Source organism: Notolepis coatsorum (genome assembly GCF_963971535.1).
Source record: "Notolepis coatsorum genome assembly, chromosome: 6".
NCBI classification, from domain to species: domain Eukaryota; kingdom Metazoa; phylum Chordata; class Actinopteri; order Aulopiformes; family Paralepididae; genus Notolepis; species Notolepis coatsorum.
In genome coordinates, this window is record NC_140170.1 from 175,082,336 (window position 1) to 175,097,354 (window position 15,019).

The following is a 15,019-nucleotide window of genomic DNA, read 5'->3' on the forward strand; positions in this document are numbered from 1 at the left end:
CAGGTGAAAAGAAGCGGTTGATTGGCTACACATGTGTCGGAGGAAACACGTGATAGCCTCCACTCTCCCAGACCGACTGTGGGGGGTAGGTGCGCAGCGACCAGGAAGGGGATTGGGAATTGGCATAACGACTAACATTGGGATAGGAGAAAAACGGAGGAAAAAGGAGGGGGAAAAAGATATATATATATATATTTTTTTAAACAACACGTTTGATGAAAGTACATAAAAACCAACACGTTTGATGAAAGTACATAAAAACCAACACGTTTGATGAAAGTACATAAAAACCAACACGTTTGATGAAAATACATAAAAACCAACACGATTGATGAAAGTACATAAAAACCAACACGATTGATGAAAGTACATAAAAACCAACACGTTTGATGAAAGTACATAAAAACCAAAGCGTTTGGGGCGAGGCTCCTTCATCTGGGTTACTGATGATGTCATCCCTCCCAAAGCCAGAAACCAGAGAAGTAACTCAACCTCAGTATGACGTCATCAGGTATAAAGTGTGGAGCTACTCCATAGACAGCCAATGGGAGGCTGATGTTGTGGACCCACAGAATGCTTGAGTTCTTATACCCGACTGAGTTCTATTCTATAGTTGTGTCCTCAGGACATCTACTCATGACACGTATGAGTTCTTAACTTGTGGTGTAGTTTCCCCCCCAGGCCTGACCCCTCCTGTTCTCTCCTCCTAGCCCCAGGCCTGACCCCTCCTGTTCTCTCCTCCTAGCCCCAGGCCTGACCCCTCCTGTTCTCTCCTCCTATCCCCAGGCCTGACCTGACCCCTCCTGTTCTCTCCTCCTAGCCCCAGGCCTGACCCCTCCTGTTCTCTCCTCCTCCTAGCCCCAGGCCTGACCTGACCCCTCCTGTTCTCTCCTCCTAGCCCCAGGCCTGACCCCTCCTGTTCTCTCCTCCTAGCCCCAGGCCTGACCTGACCCCTCCTGTTCTCTCCTCCTAGCCCCAGGCCTGACCCCTCCTGTTCTCTCCTCCTAGCCCCAGGCCTGACCTGACCCCTCCTGTTCTCTCCTCCTAGCCCCAGGCCCAGCTCTGGCTCCAGGGACGGTTACTTCGAGATGATTCTGGACGACTCCCTGGAGGAGGTACAGGGATCAGGCCCTTCCTCCTCCACTCCTCTCCCTGCTCCTCCTCCTCCTCCTCTTCCTCCCCTAGAGGAGACCAGCCCAGGTAGGTCGGTACACGGCGTGTAATCTAACAGAACCCTGAGTAATGTGTGTCACGGCTCCAGGGTGGAGGAGCGTCTCCAGAGGGCGGTATGACCACCAGGCTGAAGCAGGCTATTCTCGCTCCTCGCTCCACAATCGTGGAACGAACTTCCCACCGCAGCAGTCGGGACATCTGAAACATGTCCAATTTTCTGCCGTTGACTAAAAACACACTTCTTTACAATCAATATCTGAAATAAAAGAAAATGCATAAAAAGAAACAAACCTTCCATCTGTCTTTTACTATTATCCCGAACCCTGTTTTTAGGGTTCGAACGTTCACCAGGGTTTTTCGAACGGACATTCGAACGTTAGTTTTTTTTATTAATTAATTTGATTATTATAGATTTTACGGGGCGCGGCATTGCATAGTCTATCGGTGAACATTTTTTTGTTTACAGTGGTGGCTGTTCATGTAAACATGTAAACAAAGCACTCAGAAGAAAATAAAGGGAAAAGACAGCAGTCAAACATACCGGTAATATCATATAACGCACTCACTTTTAGTTGGGTATGCCATACGCGCCAGCCACTTCACCCAGGCGTTGCGCGATGTTTACTCCACAATGTTTTATCTCCAGTTCTTTTGTTTCCAAGACATATCCCAGTAGTTCCCACTCGTTTGAAATCGTACTTCAGAGTTAGGGTGTTGGAAACGGTGGATCTTTTGGGCATGGTGTAAATGGGCATGGTGCTTGAGCACTGCTATGTTGTGTGTAACCCGCTCTAGCGTCCCCACCTCCCCGGTCGCGTGTGCACCAAACGTTCCACCCAAAAACGGAATTTAATTTTTTTGCGAACGTTCGAACCCATTCATTAAAATCCGAATGCCAGCGTAACGAACTAACGTTCGAACGTTCGGGCTCAGCCTTATTATGTATACAGTAGGACAGTAATATCATGCCTTTCCGGGGGGTTTTCCTACTCGACCACTGCACAGAAATTAGGCATTTTCTTTTTTGAAAGTGGTTACCCATGGTTACAGACGGCCATGTTGGAAGAGAGAGTACACAAACAAGCTTGTGTTGCCAGGGACTCAGAGAAACGTGTCTGTAAAGCGCTGTATCGTCTCATAATATCATACATAAAGTATGTAACTCTATGTTGTGTCATCTCTATGTTGTGTCATTTTGTTGATTTTTGATTGTTGATTTATTTTTTTGTTATATTTTGAAAACTTTAACTTTTTTGAATTTGTTTTTTGAATTAGGGGTAGGTTGCTCTATAAGCCTTCGGCTTCAAACCTATCCTTTTCGTTTGTTTATTTGTGAAAATGTTCGAATAATTATTTGTTTGTTTATTTATTTGTAAACATTCGAAATAAAATAATTCATTCATTCATTCATTCATTCATCTCTCCCCAGTGCCCAGGCCGGAGGAGGCCCAGCAGGAGGAGCAGGACGAGGCCCAGCAGGAGGAGGAGCAGCAGGAGGAGCAGGAGGAGGAGCAGCAGCAACAGGAGGAGGAGGAGCAGGAGGAGGAGTCCGTTTGTGTCCTCAGGGTGGTGTGGTGTTACTGTGTCAGGGTGGAGACGGTTCTGGAGCAGAGGCCGGTGTGTCTGGTTCTGACCAACAGACAGCTGGGCCTGTTTCACCTTCCCACTGACCTGACCTGGAGTCAGAACACAGGTAAATACTGCTCCAATTCAGCTCTGTTCTATTGTGTTATACTGACCGGGAGTCAGAACACGGGGTAAATACTGCTCCAATTCAGCTCTGCTCTCTTGTGTTATACTGACCTGGAGTCTGAGCACAGGCAAAAAGAAAAGAAAAAAAATATGGCCAGTACCGTGGCACAGTGGTCAACACTGTTGCCTCACAGTAAGAAGGTCCTGGGTTCAGTGGTTAGTACTGTTTCCTCACAGCAAGAAGGTCCTGGGTTCAGTGGTCAACACTGTTGCCTCACAGTAAGAAAGTCCTGCGTTCAGTGGTTAGTACTGTTTCCTCACAGCAAGAAGGTCCTGGGTTCAGTGGTCAACACTGTTGCCTCACAGTAAGAAAGTCCTGCGTTCAGTGGTTAGTACTGTTGCCTCACAGTAAGAAAGTCCTGGGTTCAGTGGTTAGTACTGTTTCCTCACAGCAAGAAGGTCCTGGGTTCAGTGGTTAGCACTGTTGTCTCACAGTAAGAAAGTCCTGGGTTCAGTGGTTAGAACTGTTGTCTCACAATAAGAAAGTCCTGGGTTCAGTGGTTAGCACTATTACCTCACAGCAGAGAGGTAGAGAAGACCTTAAGTAAGGAGCTTCAGAGCTTGGGAACATGGCTGGCCGACAATAAGCTGTCTCTCCACCTTGGTAAAACTGAGGCCATACTTTTTGGATCCAAAGTAAAGCTGCGAAGGTCCCCAGGGCTGAAGATCCAGGCAGGAGAGTCGGTCATTGCTGGTAATGATTCAGTAATATATTTAGGATGCACCTTGGACGAATGTCTCACAGGGGAGGCTATGGCCTTGAAAGCCTAGGCTAGGATAAGTCAAAGGACCAAATTCCTAGCACGTAAGTCGGATATGTTGGATAGAAAAACACTTAGGATGTTGTCAGGTGCCCTGATCCAGAGTCATTTTGACTACGCTGCCTCCTTCTGGTACAGTAGTGCACCCCAGAAAATTAAAAATAAATTTCAGACTGCCCAAAACAAATTGATTAGAGTAGTGTTAAAGCTTCCTACCCGCACTCACCTGGATGTAGCCATATTTAATCAACTTAATTGACTCCCAGTGGAAAAACGGGTTATTCAAATCAAGTTGGGCCTTACCCATAAAATAATGTATAATAGGGTCCCCTCATATCTCCCAAATTATTTTATGTGCTTTAGGGACACCCACTCCTATGCAACGAGGGGCAGTTTAACCGATATCAACCGATATCAAAATGTTTAGTAGCTCAATGGGGAAAAATACCTTTCGGTACTCTGCAACCTATGAGTGGAACAAACTGCCAGTGTCCATAAAAATGATTGTCTCAGAAGGAATTTAAAAAAAATAGATGAAAAAATGGCTTAGTCGCGTAGGATGATGATATATGGGGGTGTGCTGTAGACTTTGTGTTTGTTTGTGTTATTGCATTTATTTTGTATTGTATTTATATGTCTTATTTGTGCATGGTGGAGACTAGTCATCTTGTCCATTGTCCATTGTGAGGACCACAATGGAAATAAACCGTAAGGTTTTATTGTGTTTTAATCCTCAACGATTTTAGATTATATGTGATGGCTGTACATGTGTGTACCGGTATTGTATGTAATTTTGATTGTCAAATAAATTCAATCAATCAATCAATCAGCAAGAAGGTCCTGGGTTCAGTGGTCAGCACTGCTGCCTCACAGTAAGAAGGTCCTGGGTTCAGTGGTTAGAACTGTTGCCCCACAGTAAGAAGGTCCTGGACCCTCATTTATCAAAAAATCTTAGAAAGTGTTCTACTTTAGTTCGTAAGCACAGAATTTAGAATGTGTGCACGCACAAAAAAAACGGGATTTATCACACGTGCGTACACAGGTCCTACGCACACCTGTCTTGATAAATATCACTTTGATCCTACGCAGCGGCTCGTGCACAGTTTCACGTATTTGCATACCAGAACCGCCCCGATTATCCATATATGGTAATGAAACACCCCCATGGGATGTGAAATAATGGTCTAACCCGAGCGAACTCTGAGAGACTTCACTGAGAGCAAGATTGATCACCGAGGTCCAACCAACAAATTGAACGTATACACAGCATTTCCCGTTGTGAACAATCTTATTTGGAAACATGACACACAAAATAATAGTATTTAGCGTTTTATTTTAAACAATATTTAATCGTATGATTATAGATATTTTTAGAGAATAAATAAATCCAATGAAGTTGCCAAGTTCACAGACAACTCCGCTGAGGAGGAGGAAGCGTGTAGACTATCTTCGGTGCGCCGGGAGCCAAGGATGTTGACTGACCCAGTCCTGCTACAGAACCAGCACATTGACAGAAATAAATGACAAGCTGACCCGACATTAAGCACTGTAATGACTGAAATTAAATCAATTTCAGCAGGCCAACTCTGCGCTCTAAAATGCCTATTATGTGCGCTCGTCATGAGCCCGTGGTTCTGGTCAGAGTCATTATGGCTTCAGTGGATAACCCTGATCTGCATTTAAGTGATGTTTTAGATACCCCAGTAATAACATTACAATTGAATTAAATACAATTAGGCCCGAATGAGACTCCGGCCACCGGCACATTATCAGCCAAAATGCGCATCGCAGATTATCTGTACATTGACCGAGTGGAATCCCGTTCACATTACTGGATTTGTTTATTGATGGAGCTTTGAAAGCTATATGGATACAGTCTATATATTGCTCCGATGATGTTGGGTAACCTGGCGTAAAATCCTCTCTTGGCCTCCTGTTATTGATATATGGATATTGTATATAGTTGGTGGGGTTGGGGAAATTAGACATCCAACACTGCGTTTTGCTCCACGCTCCAATGTGGGTCTCAAATTGCTGTACAAATCAAGGAGAATGTGTCTCGGGTAGCGAACTCTACTTAATATTATTATGTTCTCTCTCTCTGCAAATAGACATGACCTATATCTCTGAAAACATCTGAGGGCACACCGGAGAAGTATTCCTATAATAACGCTATGAACCAGGCTGAATTCATTCGGAAATACCTATTCCACATGCTATTTAGGGTTTGACAATAATTACACTACTATCGCTATTTCACAATGAACTATAATGAATTACGGTTCATACAGAACACGCGCCAGTGTCGGGAGTAATGCACAAAAGCTTATTTCCGTGTTGAAACTATGCATGAACTGAGGAGCGCATATGCCGTCCGTCTGCAGTAACGATATTCTACCACGGGGCGTCAGCTACGCATGCTCCGAGCTGTGCGTAGATATAAGCACAGAGTCAAGTTTACGTTCAAATTGATAAATCCCACACTTTGCTTAGAAATGGTCGTACGCACGGGTTAAGCACATATCTGTGCGTACGCAACGTTGATAAATGAGGGCCCTGGCTTCAGTGGTTAGAACTGTTGCCTCACAGTAAGAATGTCCTGGGTTCAGTGGTCAGCACTGCTGCCTCACAGTAAGAAGGTCCTGGGTTCAGTGGTCAGCACTGCTGCCTCACAGTAAGAAGGTCCTGGGTTCAGTGGTTAACACTGCTGCCTCACAGTTAGTAAGAAGGTCCTGGGTTCAGTGGTCAGCACTGCTGCCTCACAGTAAGAAGGTCCTGGGTTCAGTGGTCAGCACTGCTGCCTCACAGTAAGAAGGTCCTGGGTTCAGTGGTTAACACTGCTGCCTCACAGTTTCAAGTTTCTTTAATATTTGTCATACAGAAGTACAGAATACTTTTATACAAAATGCTTCTTACTGTTACGCTCCAGAGACTGTGCAAGACAAGATAAGTATGAAATAAAAAAATGAGGTCACAGTGTTCAGTTTAGACATATGTACAATGTTCGATGCAGAATAGACGTAGTTACCATACAATATACAATACTGTGCAGTGTACTAATATACAATACTATATAGTGCAAGGCAGAAATGGGACGAGGTGCAATTTAGGTACAATTCACAGTAGGTGTACGAGTTGTAGTGCAAATCCTTTATCAATAAATATAAAGTGTAAAGTGTGTTTGTGTGATCTAAAGTGTGGAGAGTGGGTGCTGCAGTGTGTTGTTTGTTTGAGTGAGTGTGTGCGTGTGGGTGTGTGTGCTGTGTGCATTTGATGGTTGTTGCATAGTGTTTATTGTTCGTTTAGCAGCCTGATGGCCTGGGGATAGAAGCTTCTTCTGAGTCTTTCTGTGCTCGCCTTAAGACTCCGGTATCGCTTGCCTGACCGCAGCAGTTCAAAGAGGCAGTTGTTCGGGTGGCTCGAGTCCTTAATAATTCTCTTAGCCTTCCCCTTGCACCTTGTTAGTAAGAAGCTCCTGGGTTCAGTGGCTAGTACTGTTGCCTCACAGTAAGAAGGTCCTGGGTTCAGTGGCTAGTACTGTTGCCTCACAGTTAGTAAGAAGGTCCTGGGTTCAGTGGCTAGTACTGTTGCCTCACAGTAAGAAGGTCCTGGGTTCAGTGGCTAGTACTGTTGCCTCACAGTTAGTAAGAAGGTCCTGGGTTCAGTGGCTAGTACTGTTGCCTCACAGTAAGAAGGTCCTGGGTTCAGTGGCTAGTACTGTTGCCTCACAGTTAGTAAGAAGGTCCTGGGTTCAGTGGCTAGTACTGTTGCCTCACAGTAAGAAGGTCCTGGGTTCAAGGAGTTTGAATGTTCTCGTGTTTGCGTGGGTTTCCTCCAGGTACTCTGATTTCCTCCCACACAAAGACATGTATGTTAGGTTTCCTGCCGTTGCCCTTGACCAAGTATTACAGCTAGAGTTGGTCCCCGGGCACCGCACTGTGTAGCTGCCCACGGCTCCTAGATAGTCAGGATGGGTCAAATACACAGGAGGAAATTCCCCAAAGGGATTAATAAAGGTACAACTTAACTTACCCTTGGGGTACGTCATATAATTAAATTTGTCTTCAGATGCTTCTATATTATCTAAACATTACAGTCGGGACACTTATTTAACACTCAAGTAATGTGCTTTCTGGAGGCTGATGTGGAATTGAACAAGATAGAGTAGGAGAGAGGGAGGGAGGAGAGAGTAGGAGAGAGTATGAGAAAGAGAGGGAGGAGAGAGTAGGAGAGAGGGAGGGGAAAGTAGGAGAGAAGGAAGGGGGAGGAGAGAGTAGGAGAGTATGAGAAAGAGAGGGAGGAGAGAGTAGGAGAGAGGGAGGGGAAAGTAGGAGAGAAGGAAGGGGGAGGAGAGAGGGGGAGGAGAGAGGGGGGAGGAGCGAGTAGGAGAGAGGGAGGGAGGGAGGAGAGTAGGAGATGGAGAGGGAGGGAGGAGAGTAGTAGAGAGAGGGAGGGAGGAGATAGTAGGAGGCAGGAGAGAGAGTCGGAGAGATATAGAGAGGAAGGAGAGAGTAGGAGAGAGGGAGGAGAGAGTAGGAGGCAGGAGAGAGTAGGAGAGGGAGGAGAGAGTAGGAGGGAGGGAGGGAGAAGAGAGACGGTAGGAGACAGTAGGAGAGAGTATGAGAGAGGGAAGAAGGGTCTAAATCAGGGGTCTGCAACCTTTTTGATTCAAAGTGCCATTATAAAATGTTCTTGTTAATCAGTGTGCCATATCAACATTAAGGTTAACATTAAGTTAGATTATGACACCACATCAAAATGTAAATCTCCAACAGATCTGTAATTATATCCCATCCATATAGGCAACTTGTAGTAGCAATAGTTTTACTTTTAATAACCATTTTCCTCTTGTAATTATATAAGAGCGCTATACAAGAATGCTGCCATCTTTATGAGATGCTTGCTTGCCATAGCTGAACACATTCAGCCATGTCTGCCTCATCATCCTTTAAAGTTTTCTCATGTTTGGTCTCAAAACGGCATTTAACACAACAGACTGACCCTGCTGATTGGCTCTGACCCTGAAATATTCCTGGTATATCAGTCAAACTACCATAAACAACAGGCTGTGCAACTGCCAATGGCTATGAGAGAGGTAACTCGGCATGGAGATGAGAGGACACTTCAACATTTCCAAAAAGGTTCCTCTCTTACACACTTGCTAGTGTGCCATTGGTTAAGATACCGCGTGCCAATGGTGGCACTCGTGCCTAAGGTTGCTGACCCCTGGTCTAAATCATTCTCTCATCTTTCCTTTCTCTCAGATAAGAAGCGGATGCCCCCCCTGGAGGAGGTGCTAGCTAGCCTACAGACAGACCTCTTCATCCCCTACTCAGAGCTCCTCCTCTCTCAGTGTGACCTCCCTGACTCCTGCTTGGCCCTGGGGGTGCAGTCCAGGCCGGTCCGCTGGTACCTGTTCTCTGACCACCAGAACCTCTCTCAGACCCGGGCAGAGATCTCGGCTCAACTGGCCCGAATCCAGGTACCTCTCTCTCCTCTCACATCCACATGGTTTACAACGCTGGATACAAAACCTGATCGCAAAGTCTTGTGTTGGAAGGCTGTTCATAGTCGTTTTCTTCATGGTCAAGGACAAAGGAAACTATACAAGATGTGTGAATTGAAGATGTGTGAATTGAAGATGTGTGAATTGAAGATGGGAATTCACTTATTTGTTCAATCACTGATGAAATTGGACCACTTACTGGAAATATGACTTCCACTTTTTTTATAATATCTGTGAACTACAGTCAACCTGAGATTGCGACATTTATGGTGATGAACTGTTTGAGCACGAGATTTTATCAGAATCTTGAAAAAATATAAAAATAAATCATACCAATTGTTATTCCATATAGAATGTCTTCAGGGCTGAAGTCCATCTGGAGGGCGTCTCTGACCCTCCTCGTGTTCTGCTCCTAGGTCTCCTCTGAGCCACAGAACGGACCTGAGCCCACCCACAACCAAACTCCTCAGCAGTTCCTGCGCCTCCTTCTAAGCTCCTGGGAGGTGGAGGAGAGCCAGGGGGCCCAGGGAGGCTACCCCGCCCACCTCCTCCTCGCCGCCTCCTCCCCCCACCTCCCCGACCTGCCTCCGGACTCTCACCCTCTCCTGGCCGACCTCCTGTCCCAGAAAGTGTCACCCGAGGCCGGGGGCGAGCCGCTCAGCGTCCCCTGCCTCCTCTTCCTCACCCAGAGACACCTCTGTGTGGTGAAGGTGGACTTCTCAGCGCTGGCGGCCAGAGAACAGAGCCATACGGACCCTCCCTCCTCCTCTTCCTCCTCCTCCTCGTCTCCATCCTCTTGGTCCAAACTGCTCCGGGTGCCCCTGGGTTTGCTGGCAGTCCACCCCAGGAAGAGAGTGTCCGCCCCCTGCCCTCTCGCTGGGCACCAGCGCAGGTAGAGCTTCATGACTCACTTCTCTTTGTCTATAACACTTGTACTTTATTTTGTATAGTGTTTGGACTTTATTCTTTTAACTTTTTTTTACTGTATGAAGCACATTCTCAGGGGGCTCATACTGAACCAAGCATTTCACTGTAATGTACAGGCACTTTATACGTGACAAATAAAACAAAACTAATGTAACTATAAATAAATAAACAATTAATTGACTAGAAAGAATTAAATCCACACAATGGCGGCAAAATTAAGTTATTCAAGAAACAAAACCTGTTTCATATTAGATTAGATTAGATTAGATTAGATTTGCATGTATTGTCAGCACAAGTACAGTACAGTGGAATAAGTTTGGCGTCTAACAAGAGTGCAAAGTAACTGTGAAGTGCATTAACAATATACAATGTAACAAGTGATTACATGTGATATGTGACAAGCTACTGGTAATATATGCTAAACTTATGTACAGTATAATTATGCTATACAGGTATAAATAGGTATAAAAGGTGAAACAGGTATACTACCGTAATTCCTCTAATAGTAACCCTGGCTTGTATTTGTTTCAACTGTAGCGGTTACCAGGCTTGTATTAGGAGGAGGCATGTATAAGAGAGAGGCCTATATTTATAATTTTCAAACAGATCATAATGAATAAATCAACATTTTGTGTCAGTTTGAACCCAGTAAAATGTACTGGGTTCATTTATTGAAACCAAGTACTGTATGAAATACGGTAGTAAACAGTGCAATTACAGGTGGTCAAAAAAAGTTAAATAAAGTAAAATAGTGCAATCACAATACTGGTATAATAATAATAATAATAACTTCGTTTTATACAATTCTGAGGTAGGCTTACTCTCTTGGTAAACATTAACACCATACCATTATATGTAGGGATGCTCGATATTGGCTTTTTTACCGATACCGATATTCCGATATTGTCCAACTCTTAATTTACGATACCGATATCAACCGATACCGATATATGCAGGGTTTCCCCGTCCAAAAAACTGAATAATTTCAGGTAACTAATAATTTCACTGGATATATATATAACAAATATTGTTATTGTTTTTTTTTGTTTTTAAACCGATACCGATATTTTCCGATATCACATTTTACTGCCGATATCGGCCGATAATATCGGTCGGCCGATAATATCGGACATCCCTATTTATATGGTATTTACTGCACAGCCAGGCCAGCATATAACAACAATAACAAAATATACCCGGCTTGTATTAGGAGGCCGGCTTATAATTGTTTAGCTCAACAGCGCACCCGGTCATTAATAGAGACCCGGTTTTTAATTGAATACCGGTTACTATTAGAGGAATTACGGTATGTAAGCCAAGCTGGCCAGTGGTGTAACTATATGGAATATATACAGATATAAATAGTATAATCAGTAATATATACAGATATAAATAGTATAATCAGTAATATATACCGATATAAATAGTATAATCAGTAATATATACAGATATAAATAGTATAATCAGTAATATATACAGATATAAAATAGTATAATCAGTAATATATACAGATATAAATAGTATAATCAGTAATATATACAGATATAAATAGTATAATCAGTAATATATACAGGTACCCGCATTTCATTGTATACTTGTATGCTGTGACAAATAAAACTCTTGACTCTTGACTTGACTTGAGGTATAAATAGTATAATCAGTCATATATACAGGTATAAATAGTATAATCAGTAATATATACAGATATAATCAGTAATATATACAGATATAAATAGTGTAATCAGTAATATATACAGATATAAATAGTATAATCAGTAATATATACAGATATAAATAGTATAATCAGTCATATATACAGGTATAAATAGTATAATCAGTAATATATACAGGTGTCCTGGATGCCGGAGGAAATTATTAGCTGGTCAATAGTTGGTTGTTACTAATTGATTAGGTTATTAACAGGAGTTGGCTTCAGATGACCCAAACCGGAGGTCCTGTCTGGGGACCCCAGAGGTGGGCTCTCAGAATCATATTGTACATCGATCTTTAAACATGATAAAAGGGGCGGGGTTAACCGGGTGAGAGGGAGGATAGGAAGATGAGACGTGGGGGTGGGGGTCTTATTTTACGGGGGGAAAGTGTGCCGCGGACGGAAGTGGTAATTTTTCTAAGTAAATTACCCGGAAGACTAATGAAAATAAAATACATTTCCTTTTAAACAACTTTATTCTTTCTTTGCAGCCCGGTACCAAATGATGGTTGTGTACCTCTGCTATAGAGCCGTCTCTCTATACTCCGTTATGCACACGCTTACAGACTTGCGGAGCGCCTACTGGAGTAGATTAGTCAATGCGACTGCTAGCCAGCTTTTGTGCGACGGAGAAACAATTGATCACAAGCGGGTTCCAAAGATATTCATGTTTCTCTGCAATATTTTCACACCGCCAACAAAGTACCCGGCCCGTTGTCTCTGAATGGATTTTTGGTGCGTCTCCTCTCCGACATCGGAGACAGAAAGTAGTACTCTACCATTTAATGTAAAATGCTGACCTGTTCTGTGTCCAGGCAGTCTCATGTGCTGGACCTGGTACTGGCCCAGAGGGGGCTGGTCATGGTGTTCCCTGTAGCCCAGGACAGAATGGCCTTCCTGGGGGAGCTGACCAAGAGGAGAGCCTCTCTGGAGGGGGTTAAAACCCTGGTTCTCCCCACAGACGGGCCCTGCCAGCACCGAGGTAACTAATGATCTAGAGATGTCTTTGACGAGGGCTGTATATTGTCACATTTATCTCTGTAACAATAAATTCAACCATAATAAAACAAATTAAAACACCAACACACCAAGACAGTCTGTACCGTCTGTCAACATGTTTGTAATGTCTGTCTGTCAACATACCTGTAATGTTTGTCTGTCAACATACCTGTAATGTTTGTCTGTCAACATACCTGTAATGTTTGTCTGTCAACATACCTGTAATGTTTGTCTGTCAACATACCTGTAATGTTTGTCTGTCAACATACCTGTAATGTCTGTCTGTCAACATGTTTGTAATGTCTGTCTGTCAACATACCTGTAATGTCTGTCTGTCAACATGTTTGTAATGTCTGTCTGTCAACATACCTGTAATGTTTGTCTGTCAACATACCTGTAATGTTTGTCTGTCAACATACCTGTAATGTCTGTCTGTCAACATGTTTGTAATGTCTGTCTGTCAACATACCTGTAATGTTTGTCTGTCAACATACCTGTAATGTCTCTGTCAACATACCTGTAATGTTTGTCTGTCACATACCTGTAATGTCTGTCTGTCAACATGTTTGTAATGTCTGTCTGTCAACATACCTGTAATGTCTGTCTGTCAACATACCTGTAATGTTTGAGGGCAGGGTCATGGGGGAAAAGGTAGAAACGTGTGAAGGAAACTCTGTTATAGTCTTTTGCATTCATCTGATGTCCGTGCCCCATTGTGTAGTTGTGTAGCTGGACAATGACATAACGTTACGATCTGATCCTAGGTCAGCTCAGAGACACAGAGACTGTACACTGCTGCTGCTGTAACAAACACAGTAAAGCAGCCAGAGAACAGCCCTCCCACACAACAGGTACGTGTGAGAGAGGAAGACCTATTCTGTTTCAGTCACAGTCTGTATCTGAGAGGAAGACTTATTCTGTTTCAGTCACAGTCTGTATCTGAGAGGAAGACTTATTCTGTTTCAGTCACAGTCTGTATCTGAGAGGAAGACTTATTCTGTTTCAGTCACAGTCTGTATCTGAGAGGAAGACTTATTCTGTTTCAGTCACAGTCTGTATCTGAGAGAAGACTATTCTGTTTCAGTCACAGTCTGTATCTGAGAGGAAGACTTATTCTGTTTCAGTCACAGTCTGTATCTGAGAGGAAGACTTATTCTGTTTCAGTCACAGTCTGTATCTGAGAGGAAGACTTGTTCTGTTTCAGTCACAGTCTGTATCTGAGAGGAAGACTTATTCTGTTTCTTATTTATTCATGCATGTTTTCCTTTTAATTCACCAGCTTGACTTTGTTTCTCTTGATATTTTGTGTGTGTGTCTCTCTCTATCTTGTGTGTCTGTCTCTCTCTCTCTCTCTCTCTCTCTCTCTCTCTCTCTTCTCTCTCTCTCTCTCTCTCTGTCTCTGTGTCCAGTATCTCTCCGGTTCTGCCCACTGATGCTCTGGGCCGTGCGACTTGGTGAGGAGAACCAGCCGTCGCCACACCTCTCCCTCCACTCCCCAGCCTGGAGCTCCTCTCTGGGCTGGCAGGAGACCAGCTGCTGGCCTACTTCCAGCACAACATAGCACAGGTAACCATACATGCATCAATATGAATGAATCCAGCTGCACCAATTAGTAAAATCTATCTATCTATCTATCTATCTATCTATCTATCTATCTATCTATCTATCTATCTATCTATCTATCTATCTATCTATCTATCTGTCTCACTCTGTCTCACTCTGTCTCACTCTGTCTGCCTCTCTCTCACTCTGTGTCTCTGTCTCTCTCTCACTGTGTCTCTGTCTCTCTCTCACTCTCTTTCTCTCTCTCACTCTTGTCTGTTGTCTCTATCAGTCTGAAGGAGAGGAGTTGAGACAGGTTCTGTGGTTGTCGGTGGTTCTTTATAACTCACCCGAGGCTGAGCTCACTTCCTGTCTGCTGCTTTCCACCAATACCATCTACTTCCTGTTAGAAGACTCCGCCTCCTCGCTCAGCCACCACACAGGTAAGATACAACAACCTGATTGGTTGAATGAAAAGGTTCAGAAAAAGCTGATTGGGAGGAATGAATAAGTTGCACGAATCACTTACAATTCTATGTCTCTCTCTCTGTCTCTCTCCTTCCCCCCCTTCTCGCTCTGTCCATCTCTCTGTCTGTCTCCTCTATCTCTGTTTTCTGTCTTGCTCTCTTTCTGTTTCTCTCTCTCCTC

General features: G+C 43.8%; 1 protein-coding gene across 1 annotated transcript in view; it reads left to right on the top strand.

Annotated features, from left to right (window-relative positions):
- The window catches only part of nisch (nischarin), a 70,388-nt gene that overhangs the window by 48,873 nt on the left and 6,496 nt on the right, over positions 1 to 15,019 (top strand). Inside the window, 9 exon segments of the mRNA XM_084316421.1 lie at positions 1,049 to 1,200; positions 2,603 to 2,866; positions 8,951 to 9,168; positions 9,609 to 10,084; positions 12,646 to 12,812; positions 13,594 to 13,680; positions 14,239 to 14,321; positions 14,324 to 14,395; positions 14,664 to 14,814. Of these exon segments, the coding sequence (XP_084172547.1) occupies positions 1,049 to 1,200; positions 2,603 to 2,866; positions 8,951 to 9,168; positions 9,609 to 10,084; positions 12,646 to 12,812; positions 13,594 to 13,680; positions 14,239 to 14,321; positions 14,324 to 14,395; positions 14,664 to 14,814 (1,670 nt within the window).